A 14,372-nucleotide genomic window follows, 5' to 3' on the forward strand; every position below is an offset into this window, starting at 1 on the left:
CACACACACACACACATACCCCTCTGCCCCACACACACACACACACACACACACACACTCACCCCTCCGCCCCACACACACACACACACATAATGGAGAAGCATCAATTGTACAGCGCTTTGGATAAAGGCGCTATATAAATGCCTGCCATTTACCATTTTACCATTTACCCCTCCGCCCCACACACACACCCCCCCCCCCCCCACACACACACACCCCACACACACACATACACACACACACACATACCCCTCCCCCCCACACACACACACACCCCTCCGCCCCACACACACACACACACACACACACACACACATACCCCTCCGCACCACACACACACACACACACATACACACATACACACACACATACCCCCACCCCACACATACACATACACACACACACACACACACACACAGCCCCCCCCCCCCCCCCACACACACACATACACACACACACACACACACACACCTCTCCACCGATAAAGACTCACATTTCCTGGGTCCTGGTTTAATCCTGTTCTCTCCTCCATGTTCCACACTGGAAGAAACACAGAACAGTGAGTGTGTGAGTTTGTGTGTGTGTGTGTGTGTGTGTGTGAGGGGCGGAGGGGTGTGTGTGTGTGTTGTGGCACCCCTGCTCCTGCATGTTGTGCCACGTGGGTGGAGAACCCGGGAGGGACCCGCGCAGAGCAACCGCGCGGACGTCACGCATTAGGAGAGGTCTGGGAAGGAGTATATCTTCCTGTAGAGGTGATGGGAAGATCAGCACCTTGGAGAGAGATCCCTCTACCTGCAGTCCAGGACCCCGGACAGCGCACATGAGTGAGCAGAATGGAAAGGTACTGACTCAGCTGCAGCCTGTTTCCTAACGAGCAGGGAATGGTATGTAAGGCGCGGTCGAGGCTGCAAACAGGTTCAGTCGGCACCCTTCCTGAGCGTGTGAGAGGGAGAAAGGCAGAGAGAGGAAGGACCTTCTATGCCCTGCTGTACTGACCCTGAAGGAGACCCCACCTTTACGAACGGCAACCCCAAAGACCCGGAACGGACGCCGGACACGTGAGCCAAACAAAAACCCGTCCTACTTACCCTATCTCTTTGTGTTTCCCCCACCCAGCCCGGACGTGGCTGAAGAGGGAAGGAGGGAGGAGGCCCTGGAGCATACCCCAGTCTGGGAAGAACCTTAGTTTATTTTTGCCTGAACGGCCCCTTTTATTTCTCCAGTTTTCCCCTACCCTTGCCCTGAGGGGGGGGGGGGGGGGGGGCGCTATCCCCAATACCCCAAAAAAAAAAAACACAGAAAAAATAAAAAGAATAATTTTTTCTGAGATCTGCTATCTTCTGTGTCTGGTTTCCAGCTGCGCCCGCCCACTGCACCTCAGGATCCACCCCGAGGCACCACATATGGTGGAGAATGCGGGCACACTGATGCCACGCTGTGGAAGTTGGTCTGGGCAGAAAGAACCGACACGAGTGAATGGAAGCCACACCCCCTGGGGAACAGCGAAGAAAGAGACGACTGGCTGCCCCCACACTAGCCGAGATGCAAGGGGTAGAAGCAGAGGAGGGGTCCAGAGGGATGATGATGGAAGCGGTCATCAACGAGCTGGCCAGGTCCCAGCGAGCCCTGCAGGAAGCGGTGGTCGAACTCTGTCGCCTATCTCCTCGTGACAGATCAAGACGAACCCCCCGAGATGTGTTGATGAAAATGACGGGCGACGATGATGTTGAAGCATATCTCCATGTGTTTGAGCGCGCAGCTCAACGCGAAGAATGGCCACAGGCAGACTGGGCGGCCATACTAGCCCCCTTCCTGACGGGGGAGGCCCAACAGGCCTACCGGGATATGGCCATGGCTGATGCCATCGACTACCTCAAGTTGAGGAAAGCCATCCTGGCCCGATATGGGTTCAGCCTACCCGCACGAGCCCAACGATACCACGACTGGTCATATGACGCCTCCCAGCCTGCCCGGTCCCAAATCGCCGCCCTGACCCGCCTGACTAAGAGCTGGCTGGCTGAGGAAGATGGGCCACCCCTGTTGGAGAGGGTGGTTTTGGACCGATGCACCCGCGCCCTACCGAAGGAAGCCAAACGGTTTGTGGCACAGATGGGCCCCACCTCTGTAGAACTACTAGTAGGCCTCCTCGAAAACCATCAGGTAACCCAGAAGATGCTCCAATCAGACCGTACTGAAACCCAGAGCCACACAACCAGGGGCCCACAGCCTGTGAAGCACCCACCAGCCCGCCCTGACCCAAATCGCCGGGGCAGACCCGACGCAGGGAGACCATGGCCCGTGTGGAGATGCTACCACTGCGGAGAGGAGGGGCATCTGGACAGGAGCTGCCCTAGGAAGGAGGTGTCCATGCCCACCGCCAGGGGGGGGAGCAGCCCACCGCACCCCTGCCTGTACCTGACCACCTGCTGGGCGCACCAGAGTACGGAGGCCCCAAGATTCCCGATACGAGTGGGGGGCCAGGACACTGAAGCAGTGCTCGACTCGGGCAGCGCCATCACCCTGCTGCGACCAGACTTTGCTGGAGAAAAGAGGGGTGAAGAGGTGGCGGTGGAGTGTATCCATGGGGACACCAGGAAATACCCTACGGTGTGGGTGGACCTAATCACCCCACGGGGGACGCACTCGGTAAGAGCAGGGGTAGTACCGAATTTACCTGTACCTGTGTTGATGGGAAGAGACTGTCCGTTGTTCCAGATCTATTGGGAGGAGGGGCCCCGGTCTCGGAACAAGACGAGGCCACGGCAACCCCGACGGGCTGCCCACCGTACCCCCCAACCAGTCTGGGCAGTGACTTCCGGGGACAGTGAAGGAGAGGCCCCGCCACCGGAGAGGGAACGCCAACCAAGCGCCCCAGCCACCAGTGGAACTGTCACCGCGTCCGAAAAGGAGCTCGGGGAGGCCCCGCCCCTGGACAGAGAAGTCCGTCTGGCCTTCTCGGAGGGCCCCCGAGACATGAGTGAGGAGACCGAAGCACCCACTCGCTTTGGCACTGCCCAACTAAATGAACCAAAGTTTGCTCAAGCCTGGAGAGAGGCACGAGACATTAACGGGGCACCACAAGGGGCGGTGAGTACGCCAGCTTATCCCTTCTTCAGGGTAAAACATGACCTGCTCTATCGAGTCTGTAACCCACAGGGGGAGGAAGTCGAACAGCTGCTCATCCCACAACCATTTGTGCCCCGAGTCCTCTACTTAGGCCACACTCACCTGCTGGGAGCCCATCTGGGGATGGAGAAGACCTACGAGAGGATCCTGGCGAGGTTCTATTGGCCCGGGGTGAAAAAGGCTGTGGAGGACTACTGCCGACACTGCGCCGTGTGCCAACTCCACAGCCCTAAGGTAACCCTTCGAAACCCACTAATCCCCCTGCCGGTCATTGACGTACCCTTCAGGAGGATTGCGATGGACATCCTGGGGCCCTTGCCGAAGTCCAGCCGGGGACATCGATACATCCTTGTGATCCTGGATTACGCAACCCGCTACCCGGAAGCTGTCCCGCTCCGGACCGCGACAGGAAAAGCGGTCGCCAGGGAGTTGTTCCTGCTTTTTAGCAGGGTCGGGATAGCGGAGGAACTCCTGACAGACCAAGGATCGTGCTTCATGTCAGGGGTCCTAAAAGAGATGTGCCGGCTGCTACAGGTGACCCAGCTACGAACCTCCGTCTACCACCCCCAAACCGACGGGCTCGTGGAGAGATTCAATCAAACCCTCAAATCCATGCTGCGGAAGATGATTGAAACTGACGGTAAGGACTGGGACCAGCTCTTACCCTATCTCCTCTTTTCAGTCAGAGAGGTGCCCCAGAGCACGACCGGCTTCGCCCCTTTTGAACTGTTGTATGGCAGACGACCCCGGGGGTTACTAGACCTAGCGAAGGAGGCCTGGGAACAGCAACCGTCCCGAACCCGCAGCCTGATCGAGCATGTGGAGCAGATGGACCGGCGGATGGCCCAGATCTGGCCCATGATGAGGGCCCACATGGAACGGGTACAACGGGAGCAAGCCAGGCTGTATAACCGGGGAGCACAGGTGAGAGAATTCGCCCCAGGAGACAAGGTGATGATACTAGTCCCCACCAGTGAATGTAAATTTCTGGCCCGATGGCATGGACCGTACGAGGTCGTGGAGCGCACGGGACCTGTGAACTACCGGGTGAGACAGCCGGGACGACGACACCGCCTCCAGATCTACCACATCAACCTGATGAAGAGGTGGCATGAGCCACCCCCGGCTCCGACCCCAGTCCTCTCCGCCCAGTGGGGGGCCCCAACAACCCCTGACGTGAGTATTGGAGAGCAGCTGAGCTCCCGCCAGAAGCAAGCACTACGTGAGCTGGTGGACCGGAACCGGGACATCTTCTCGACTATGCCCGGCCGCACCCACCTAATCGCCCACGACATCAGCACTGAACCCGGGAAGACGGTGAGGCTACAACCCTACCGAATCCCAGAAGCTCGCCGACAAGCCATACAGGAGGAGGTGAAGAAAATGCTCGACCTCGGGGTCATTGAGGAAAGCCGCAGTGCCTGGTCCAGTCCCGTGGTGCTGGTCCCCAAGCCGGATGGGAGCTGGCGGTTCTGTAATGACTTCCGCCGGCTGAACGATGTCTCCCTGTGTGATGCGTACCCCATGCCGAGAGTGGACGAGCTCATTGAGCGGCTGGGACCGGCCCGATTCATCAGCACCCTCGACCTGACGCGAGGGTATTGGCAAGTTCCCCTAACACCCCGTGCCAGGGAGAAGACTGCCTTTGCGACCCCCACAGGCCTCTACCAGTACACAGTACTCCCCTTTGGCGTGCATGGAGCCCCAGCCACGTTCCAGAGGTTGATGGACCAGGTGTTGCGGCCCCACCAGAAGTATGCAGCAGCCTACCTGGATGACATCGTCATCCACAGCACCGACTGGGACAGCCATGTCGACAAAGTCGAAGCTGTGCTGATGTCCCTGAGGGAGGCCGGGCTGACGGCTAACCCTACGAAGTGCCGGCTTGGATTGGAGGAAGCAGCCTATCTTGGCCACACTGTCGGGAGGGGGCGGGTGAAGCCCCAGTCGAACAAGGTCGACAGCATTGGCACCTGGCCCCAACCGGCCACAAAGAAACAGGTGAGAATGTTCCTGGGCCTGGTGGGTTACTATCGGCAGTTCATTCCAGAATTTGCAGCCCGAGCAGCCCCGCTACATGACCTCACCAAAAAGGAGCAGCCCAACCGGGTCCAGTGGAACCCCCTCGCCACTGCAGCCTTCCAGGACTTACGGGCCGCCCTGGGTGAGGAACCTGTACTAATCTCTCCCGACTTTCAGAAACCCTTCGTGCTGCAGACCGACGCATCGGAAGTGGGCCTGGGGGCAGTCCTGTCACAGATCCAGGATGGGGTGGAGCATCCAGTGACATACATCAGCAGGAAACTCCTCAGCCATGAAAGGAATTACGCCACGGTCGAGAAGGAATGCCTCGCCATCAGATGGGCGGTAGGTAAATTAAGGTATTACCTACTCGACCGTGAGTTCTTGTTGGTGACCGATCATGCTCCCCTAAAATGGATGTACCTTAACCGGGACAGCAACGCCCGAGTGACCCGCTGGTTTTTAGAGTTGCAGCCTTACCGGTTCAAGGTGGAACATCGCGCTGGGAAGCTGCACCAGAATGCTGATGCGCTATCCAGGAGAGAGGATGGCCTAGGGGCAGACGCTCCCGCCTGGGGCGTGGAGCTGAGGGGGGGAGTATGTGGCACCCCTGCTCCTGCATGTTGTGCCACGTGGGTGGAGAACCCGGGAGGGACCCGCGCAGAGCAACCGCGCGGACGTCACGCATTAGGAGAGGTCTGGGAAGGAGTATATCTTCCTGTAGAGGTGATGGGAAGATCAGCACCTTGGAGAGAGATCCCTCTACCTGCAGTCCAGGACCCCGGACAGCGCACATGAGTGAGCAGAATGGAAAGGTACTGACTCAGCTGCAGCCTGTTTCCTAACGAGCAGGGAATGGTATGTAAGGCGCGGTCGAGGCTGCAAACAGGTTCAGTCGGCACCCTTCCTGAGCGTGTGAGAGGGAGAAAGGCAGAGAGAGGAAGGACCTTCTATGCCCTGCTGTACTGACCCTGAAGGAGACCCCACCTTTACGAACGGCAACCCCAAAGACCCGGAACGGACGCCGGACACGTGAGCCAAACAAAAACCCGTCCTACTTACCCTATCTCTTTGTGTTTCCCCCACCCAGCCCGGACGTGGCTGAAGAGGGAAGGAGGGAGGAGGCCCTGGAGCATACCCCAGTCTGGGAAGAACCTTAGTTTATTTTTGCCTGAACGGCCCCTTTTATTTCTCCAGTTTTCCCCTACCCTTGCCCTGAGGGGGGGGGGGGGGGCGCTATCCCCAATACCCCAAAAAAAAAAAACACAGAAAAAATAAAAAGAATAATTTTTTCTGAGATCTGCTATCTTCTGTGTCTGGTTTCCAGCTGCGCCCGCCCACTGCACCTCAGGATCCACCCCGAGGCACCACAGTGTGTGTGTGTGTGGGGTGGAGGGGTATGTGTGTGTGTGCGTGAGTGTGTGTACGTGTGTGTGTGTGTGTGTGTGGGGGGGGGGGGGGGGGGGGGGGGCTGTGTGTGTGTGTGTACTTACAGCAGTGCGTGTGTGTGTGTGTGTGTACTTACAGCAGTGAGTGTGTGAGTGTGTGTGTACTTTCAGCAATGTGAGTGTGTGTATGTGTGTGAATGTGTGTGTGGGGGGGTGGAGAGGTGTGTGTGTGTGCGTGTGTGTGTGTGTGGGGCGGAGGGGTGTGTGTGTTTGTGTGCGTGCGTGTGTGTGTGTGGGGGGGTGTGTGTGTGTGTGTGTCTGTGGGGCGGAGAGGTGTGTGTGTGTGTGTACTTACAGCAGTGTGTGTGTGTGTGTTTGTGTGTATACTTACAGCAGTGTGTGTGTGTGTGTGTGTGTACTTACAGCAGTGTGAGTGTGTGTGTGTGTGTGTACTTTCAGCACTGTGGGTGTGTGTGAGTGTGTGTGTGTACTTACAGCAGTGTGAGTGTGTGTGTGTGTGTGTGTGTGTGTGTGTACTTACAGCAGTGTGTGTGTGTGTGTGTGTGTACTTACAGTAGTGTGAGTGTGTCCAGTTTAGCAGCAGACAGCGCTCTCACTCCTGAGTCTCCTGGGTGATTGTATCTCAGGTCCAGCTCTCTCAGGTGTGAGGGGTTTGAACACAGAGCTGAAGCCAGAGAATCACAGCCTCTCTGTGTGACTCTACAGCCTGACAGCCTGCAGAGAGAAGAACACACACACCTTACAGCACATTCACATAAACTAACAGAGCTGTGTGTGTCACACACCTTACAGCACATTCACATAAACTAACAGAGCTGTGTGTGTCACACACCTTACAGCACATTCACATAAACTAACAGAGCTGTGTGTGTCACACACCTTACAGCACATTCACATAAACTAACAGAGCTGTGTGTGTCACACACCTTACAGCACATTCACATAAACTAACAGAGCTGTGTGTGTCACACACCTTACAGCACATTCACATAAACTAACAGAGCTGTGTGTGTCACACACCTTACAGCACATTCACATAAACTAACAGAGCTGTGTGTCACACACCTTACAAAACATTGACAGTGTTCCCCAAAATGTAGTAGGTACTTTATTGTCCCCGTGGGGAAATTAGTTTTCGGTAGAAAATCATTGTTGGTGGTGTTCCATAAAAACAGGCACAGCACATAGAGACAGACATATAACATCAACAGATCAGATCTGAAGTCCAAAATTAATAAAAATTATTAAAAATGTAAGTAGTTGTAAGTAGTTGGCCAAAAATAAAATTTTCTGATGCAATTTGGAGGCTTCTGGTGCATTTTAAAATGTTAATTATTTAATTAATTAATTAATCTCTAATACATGCCTTTATTCTTAAGCATTTTGTTTAGTTTACGTTCAAATATGCCGACATCACATACTTGTACTGCCATTAAACAGAAATCTCTTCAGAAAATATGGTTGATAACTCGTTTCTTGAATAAACAAATTATTGACATAAAAGATAGATGCTTCACTTTAATGATATTGAACAATAACTCTTATATGACTATATACAAATTAAACTATTATGTTTATATATTCAGTGATCCCTGTCAGACTGACTCTTCCCAGTGTACACACACACACACACACACACACACACACACACATGCACGTTGTGGGGCCCCTGCTCCTGCATGTTGCACCACGTGGGTGGAGAACCCCAGAAGGACCTGCACAACGCAGCCACACAAACATTACGCATTAGGAGAGGTACACGAAGGAGTCTCTTTTCCCAGAGAGGTGATGGGGAGATCAGCACCCTGGAGAGCGATCCCTCTACCTGCAGTCCAGGACCCCGGACAGCACATGTGAGTGAACCTGGTGGAAAAATACTAACCCAGCTGCAGCCCTTTTCTCTACTGAGCAGGGGAAGAGATTTAAGGCGCGGTCGAGGCTACAAACAGAGTCAGTCGGTGCCTATCCTAAAAGAGGGAGAGACAAGAGAGAGGAAGAGCCAGCTCCGAACCGGGTAGACGACGGACCATCTACGCCCTGCCATACCGACCCCACGAACCGGCCCTGAAGGAGACCCCACCTTCCCCGACGGCAAACCCAAAGACACGGAGTCTGACGCCGGACACGTGAGCCTAATAAAACCCCAAACGTACTTACCCTGTACCTCTGTGCTTCCCCCCAGCCCTGACATGGCCCAAGAGGGAAGAAGGAAGGAGGTTCTGGAGCATACCCCGGTCCAGGAAGAACTTGAGTTGATTTTGCCTGAACGGCCCCTTTTATTTCTCCCGTTTTTCCCTACCCTTGCCCTGAGGGGGGCGCTATCACCAATACCCCGAAAAAGATAAAAAGATAAATTTTTCCTGATAATTGCTGACTCCTGTGTCTGGTTTGCAGCTGGGCCCGCCCACTACACCTCAGGATCCACCCCGAGGCACCACACTATGCATTTATACATCACCCACTACACCTCAGGATCCACCCCGAGGCACCACACTATGCATTTATACATCACCCACTACACCTCAGGATCCACCCCGAGGCACCACACTATGCATTTATACATCACCCACTACACCTCAGGTTCCCCCCCGAGACACCACACTATGCATTTATACATCACCCACTACACCTCAGGATCCACCCCGAGGCCCCACACTATGCATTTATACATCACCCACTACACCTCAGGATCCACCCCGAGGCACCACACTATGCATTTATACATCACCTACTACACCTCAGGATCCACCCCGAGGCCCCACACTATGCATTTATACATCACCCACTACACCTCAGGATCCACCCCGAGGCACCACACTATGCCTTTATACATCACCCACTACACCTCAGGATCCACCCCGAGGCACCACACTATGCATTTATACATCACCCACTACAACTCAGGATCCACCCTGAGGCACCACACTATGCATTTATACATCACCCACTACACCTCAGGATCCACCCTGAGGCATCACACTATGCATTTATACATCACCCACTACACCTCAGGATCCACCCCGAGGCACCACACTATGCATTTATACATCACCCACTACACCTCAGGATCCACCCTGAGGCACCACACTATGCATTTATACATCACCCACTACACCTCAGGATCCACCCCGAGGCACCACAACGTCAACTAACATACACAGACCCCCCTACACATATACACATAAACACACTAACATACACATACACACATACCCCTACACACATACATACACATACTGTGCAGTCTTAGGCACCCTACACTTTATTATGTATATATATGCTTATTTTTTGTGTGTGTTAGTTTAAAGAACACAACCAAATATTTTAAAGACATTTCACTATATAATTTTTAAAAGTAACAAATTACGCAAAGTAATTGACTACGTTTTACCTAAAAACTTGATCAAGGCTATCTGAGGTCAGAAGCAAGGAGCCAACCAAAGTCTGCAGAAGAACTGTGGCAAGTTCTCCAACATGCTTGGAACAACCTCCCTGCTGATTGTCTTATAGAACTGCAGGACAGCGTTGATCTCAGAGAAGTGATGCGGGTTGATGTAGATGGGTAGATGTGAAACCTGTGTTTAGGCTACTGTAGCCGGAGCTGTTAAAATAGGCACAGAGAAAATAAAGCGGCTGTCAGAGGAACCAAGAGCAGACTCGGGGAGAAGGTGAAAACAGGCAGGCTTTCATGAACAGTGGGCAGATCCAAAACACAATCCAGAAACAGGTAATGGTCAAAAATCCAGGCAGACGGATACATAAAGGGCACACAGAAGAGTGGTCGGATAACAGCCAGAGTTCAACAACAGGAAGGAAGTCCACACAGACTAAAGCACAAAAAAAAAAAAAAAAAAAAACACAAAGTCCAAAGCCAGGCAGAGATCAAAAACAGGAAATCCAAAATCAGAGCAGACCAGACGGAATTACAGGGGTGAAGGCACGGGGTAAAGGAGGCTAGAACCGGGACAGGAAAATACAGGGACAGACTCAGAATACAGGGTATGGCGAACTAGCGTTGAGCAAACAAAACATCTGTGGCACATATACCGGTCTAACAAGTAGAAACAAGAATCAGGTGTGTGAACTGGGGAACAGATAAGGAACAGGTTAAATAAATGACAAGAGACAGGAAGGAAGTACATATAAGGAGTGGTGTGTGTGTGAGTAGGGCGGCCTGTAGCGTAGTGGTTAAGGTAAATGACTGGGACACGCAAGGTCGGTGGTTCTAATCCCAGTGTAGCCACAATGAGATCTGCACAGCTGTTGGGTCCTTGAGCAAGGCCCTTAACCCTGCATTGCTCCAGGGGAGGATTGTCTCCTGCTTAGTCTAATCAACTGTACGTTGCTCTGGATAAGAGCGTCTGCCAAATGCCAGTAATGTAATGTAATGTAATGTAATGGAGCAGAAAACAGACTACGGAAAGCACAGAGGTAACAAAAGCTTTAGTCTTCCCTGGCCCTGACATTCCACTGCTTAGCCCCATTTTACTCCGCACGCAGCACGGCTCCGGTGTGTATACAGCACCTAGGACACCACAGAACATTTTACACCGACTCCATTCCTTTTTACTCCTGTCCTATGTGGCATATACGCAGTGAAGTAAGCCAATTAGAAACAAATTATGTTTACATGTTAGTATGTTTACACCGAATTTTGAAAGACAGTCATTTTGAATTTTGAAAGCGTCTTTAATCTTTTCTCGGCCATCTCTTTAAATTGCCTGAAATGTAATTCCTTACTCCTTCAGGTATTTTAGAGGCATCAATTTATGCTAATCCTGCACATCAGTTTTTGTTTCCGACTGATTGGTATTCATCAGCATACATATGCGGATATGAAAAAAAGCTGTGCCTACGCATTTGATAAATCCGGTGGAATTTGTTAGTTTGGTTCCCATAACACATAAATTTAGACACAGATTGGCAAAAATATTGATAAATGAGGCCCACTGTGTGTAAACAAATGAGAAAAGGGGTGACATGGCTCAGGCAGTAAGAGCAGTTGTCTGGCAGTCGGAGGGTTGCCAGTTCGATCCCCCACCCGGGCTGTGTCAAAGTGTCCCTGAGCAAGACACCTAACCCCCAAATGCTCCTGACGAGCTGGTCGGCACCTTGCATGGCAGCCAATCGCCGTTGGTGTGTGAGTGTGTGTATGAGAAGCATCAATTGTACAGCGCTTTGGATAAAGGCGCTATATAAATGCCAACCATTTACCAGAAAAGCCTAGCCGAGTCCGGTTGCTTTTCCTGTCAGTCCTCCACATTCTTCTTTGTTGATGGAACAGCCTAGACTACACAAATGAATGCAAACTGCTGACCATGTCATTGTCACAGCCCTTTTTGACTTGCTGCATTAGCACTATAGAAAGGCCAAATTCAAGTTGGTTCTCCACAAAAGTGCAGGGTTTGCAATCTTTCAGATGCACCCGACCATCAACTGTTGGAAATATTAAGTTCAAATGTAATACACCATATAATTGTAGGGACTACAACTTCCACATTCCCACAGGAAAATTCCGCGACGTCCACCACGAATGACGTCTAACTTGGTTCAGCCAATCCCGTCATGGCGGGAGCAATAAACGGTCCCGTATAAGAGCAAGACACGTTCTTGGGATCTTTCTTCTCTCTTCTGCTTTTTCTGCCTCTTCTGCTTCTTCTCTTCGACGCACCCTTTTTGGCCATTCGCTTCAGCTCATCTGCTCCGAGGCTCGGACAGAGGCTGAAGGCTGCACAGCGCACTACCAGGCCTACGGACACACCCAGTTACCTCGCGGTAACTACGTGGCCTATAGTGAGTGGAAATTGTTGTACGCGGAACGCTACATCAGTTTACCCCAATAAAGCTCAACAACGAAACAGCAACGAACTTTTACACCTGGAAAAGGACCAGCGGATCAGACGACAACGCTGCTAAGGCGCTAAGACGGGAACACCCCAGCCTGCGCATCTCTCCCGGACACCATTCACAGCACCATCGCCGCTTCTACAAGGACAGCATGTCTTTTGGATCCAGCAATGCGTATGGACTCAGTAAGAAAACAAACATTCAGGCATAGCCAGTGTTTAGTTTAGTCTTAACTGTTTTTGTGAATCTGTGTTTCAATATTTACCATCCAACCATTGTAATGTGTTTGGTTAGCTACATATATATGTACGTGAATTGATTCGCCGTCTTTTGCGCATATATAGAGTAAAACTACGCAAGTAGTCCCTTCTCACAGCTAACTCTAACTCATTACCACACCCAGAACTCTAGCGACACGCACGCTTGCGCGCGCCACACACACGCACACACACATACCCAACTAAATTTCCTTACTAACTTCCCGTTAGTTTATCTGTTATGTGTTTGTATGTTTGTTTAATAAATATATTTTATTAAACCCCGGTGTCCGTTTTGGAATCGCATAGACATGAGAGCCGAGTTAAAGCAGTCTTTCGAAGAACTTCCAACCTTCAGGTTATCGGTATGTTTAATCATTAAAATTGGTTATTTTAATTATTAATTAAAATACTAAATTTGTGGTTAGATATTTCTGATAATAGTAATTTTATGAGACTGATTACTTTTTGCAGTTATACTGCTACACAACGTTTAACTGGCGCCCCGGTTTCGTAGAGAGTAAAATCCCTGCGTTATTTGGCGGCCCGTGCGAGGACCCTACATAATTTGGAGTCCCGTGCGAGGACCCCTACATATTTTGGCGCCCCGTGTGAGGAAGACTAGCTTTGGCTCAAATTTCATGTCTTGTGACTTCATAACGAATTCCCCTTCCTAATTTGGAGCTCTGCGTGAGAAAGACGAGCTTTGGCTCATGTCACGTGACTCCAGAACGAATTCTCGGCATTCTTTCTCAGCTAAATTGCCACCAGTGCAATTTTTTGAAAATACCGCTAGATGTCACCCTTGTACCATTTTTGAAAGCCTGCATGAGCCGCTTTCTCAATATACTGCCCCCTCGTGTAACATTGTGGCATTACATTCGTAATCTTACACGGTAGTTTGTTGATTGGCATTTACCTTCCGGTATAATACGTATTATCAATAATAGTATTATTAGCCGCACTGTATTATTAATTATAATTACTTTGTCAAAGTAATTTTAATAATTAATTGAATTTTACATTTAAATCCAAATTTAATTGTAATTTCAACCAATCACATTCTGGTATTTAGGATTAATGTGATCAGCATCACAGTTCCTATTTTACGGTCTGAATATCCGCCATATGTTCGGTCATTTTGCTGTTGTTGCATTGCAGCACCGCTAGTGCAACTCGAGTCCCTGTGTGATGCTATAGCTACCTTGTACTATAGTTAGAGAATATTCAAAGAGCGTTTTAAATTCTTTATCCTTCATCACAACTTGTATGTTGGATTGTGATTTTGGTGAACAATTCATTGCCAACTTTTAGGAGCTCAAGGCCCTTGTGAAATAGTTAACTTCAAGAGTACCCTCTTGGCGTGAGATATGGAACCCATATCTATTGATGAGTACCTTTCCTTTTTAGCCCAAGGTTTAGAACCTGGCTACGTAGCTTTCCTGAATCAGATGAACCTCACTGATTGTAGGAAAGAAATGTTCTCCTTAATCAACGAGAAAGGTCACTCCCCCACCCAGTCAAAAGACCCAATTCTAAGTTGTCTGGTCTTGAATTTTGCCAGACAGATTAGTCTTGCTCTTCAGAGCAACAAAAACTTAGAATCAGAGATGTCATACCTCAAAGGACAACACACCAGTGTTTTACTTGAGCTTCAAACTGTTGGCAAGAAAGCAGTACAATACTTGCGTGATCTGCATTCAGCCGAATC

The 14,372-nt window shown here is 51.0% G+C and overlaps 1 protein-coding gene across 1 annotated transcript in view; it reads right to left on the reverse strand.

The window, feature by feature from the left end:
• Positions 1-14,372, reverse strand: part of LOC133118979 (NACHT, LRR and PYD domains-containing protein 12-like) — a gene marked incomplete at its 5' end in the record, with an annotated part of 54,019 nt that overhangs the window by 1,368 nt on the left and 38,279 nt on the right. Inside the window, 2 exons of the mRNA XM_061229338.1 lie at positions 494-540; positions 7,110-7,271. Of these exons, the coding sequence (XP_061085322.1) occupies positions 494-540; positions 7,110-7,271 (209 nt within the window). The remainder of the gene's footprint in view (positions 1-493; positions 541-7,109; positions 7,272-14,372) is intronic.

This window comes from Conger conger, chromosome 19 (assembly GCF_963514075.1).
Source record: "Conger conger chromosome 19, fConCon1.1, whole genome shotgun sequence".
Lineage (NCBI taxonomy): Eukaryota > Metazoa > Chordata > Actinopteri > Anguilliformes > Congridae > Conger > Conger conger.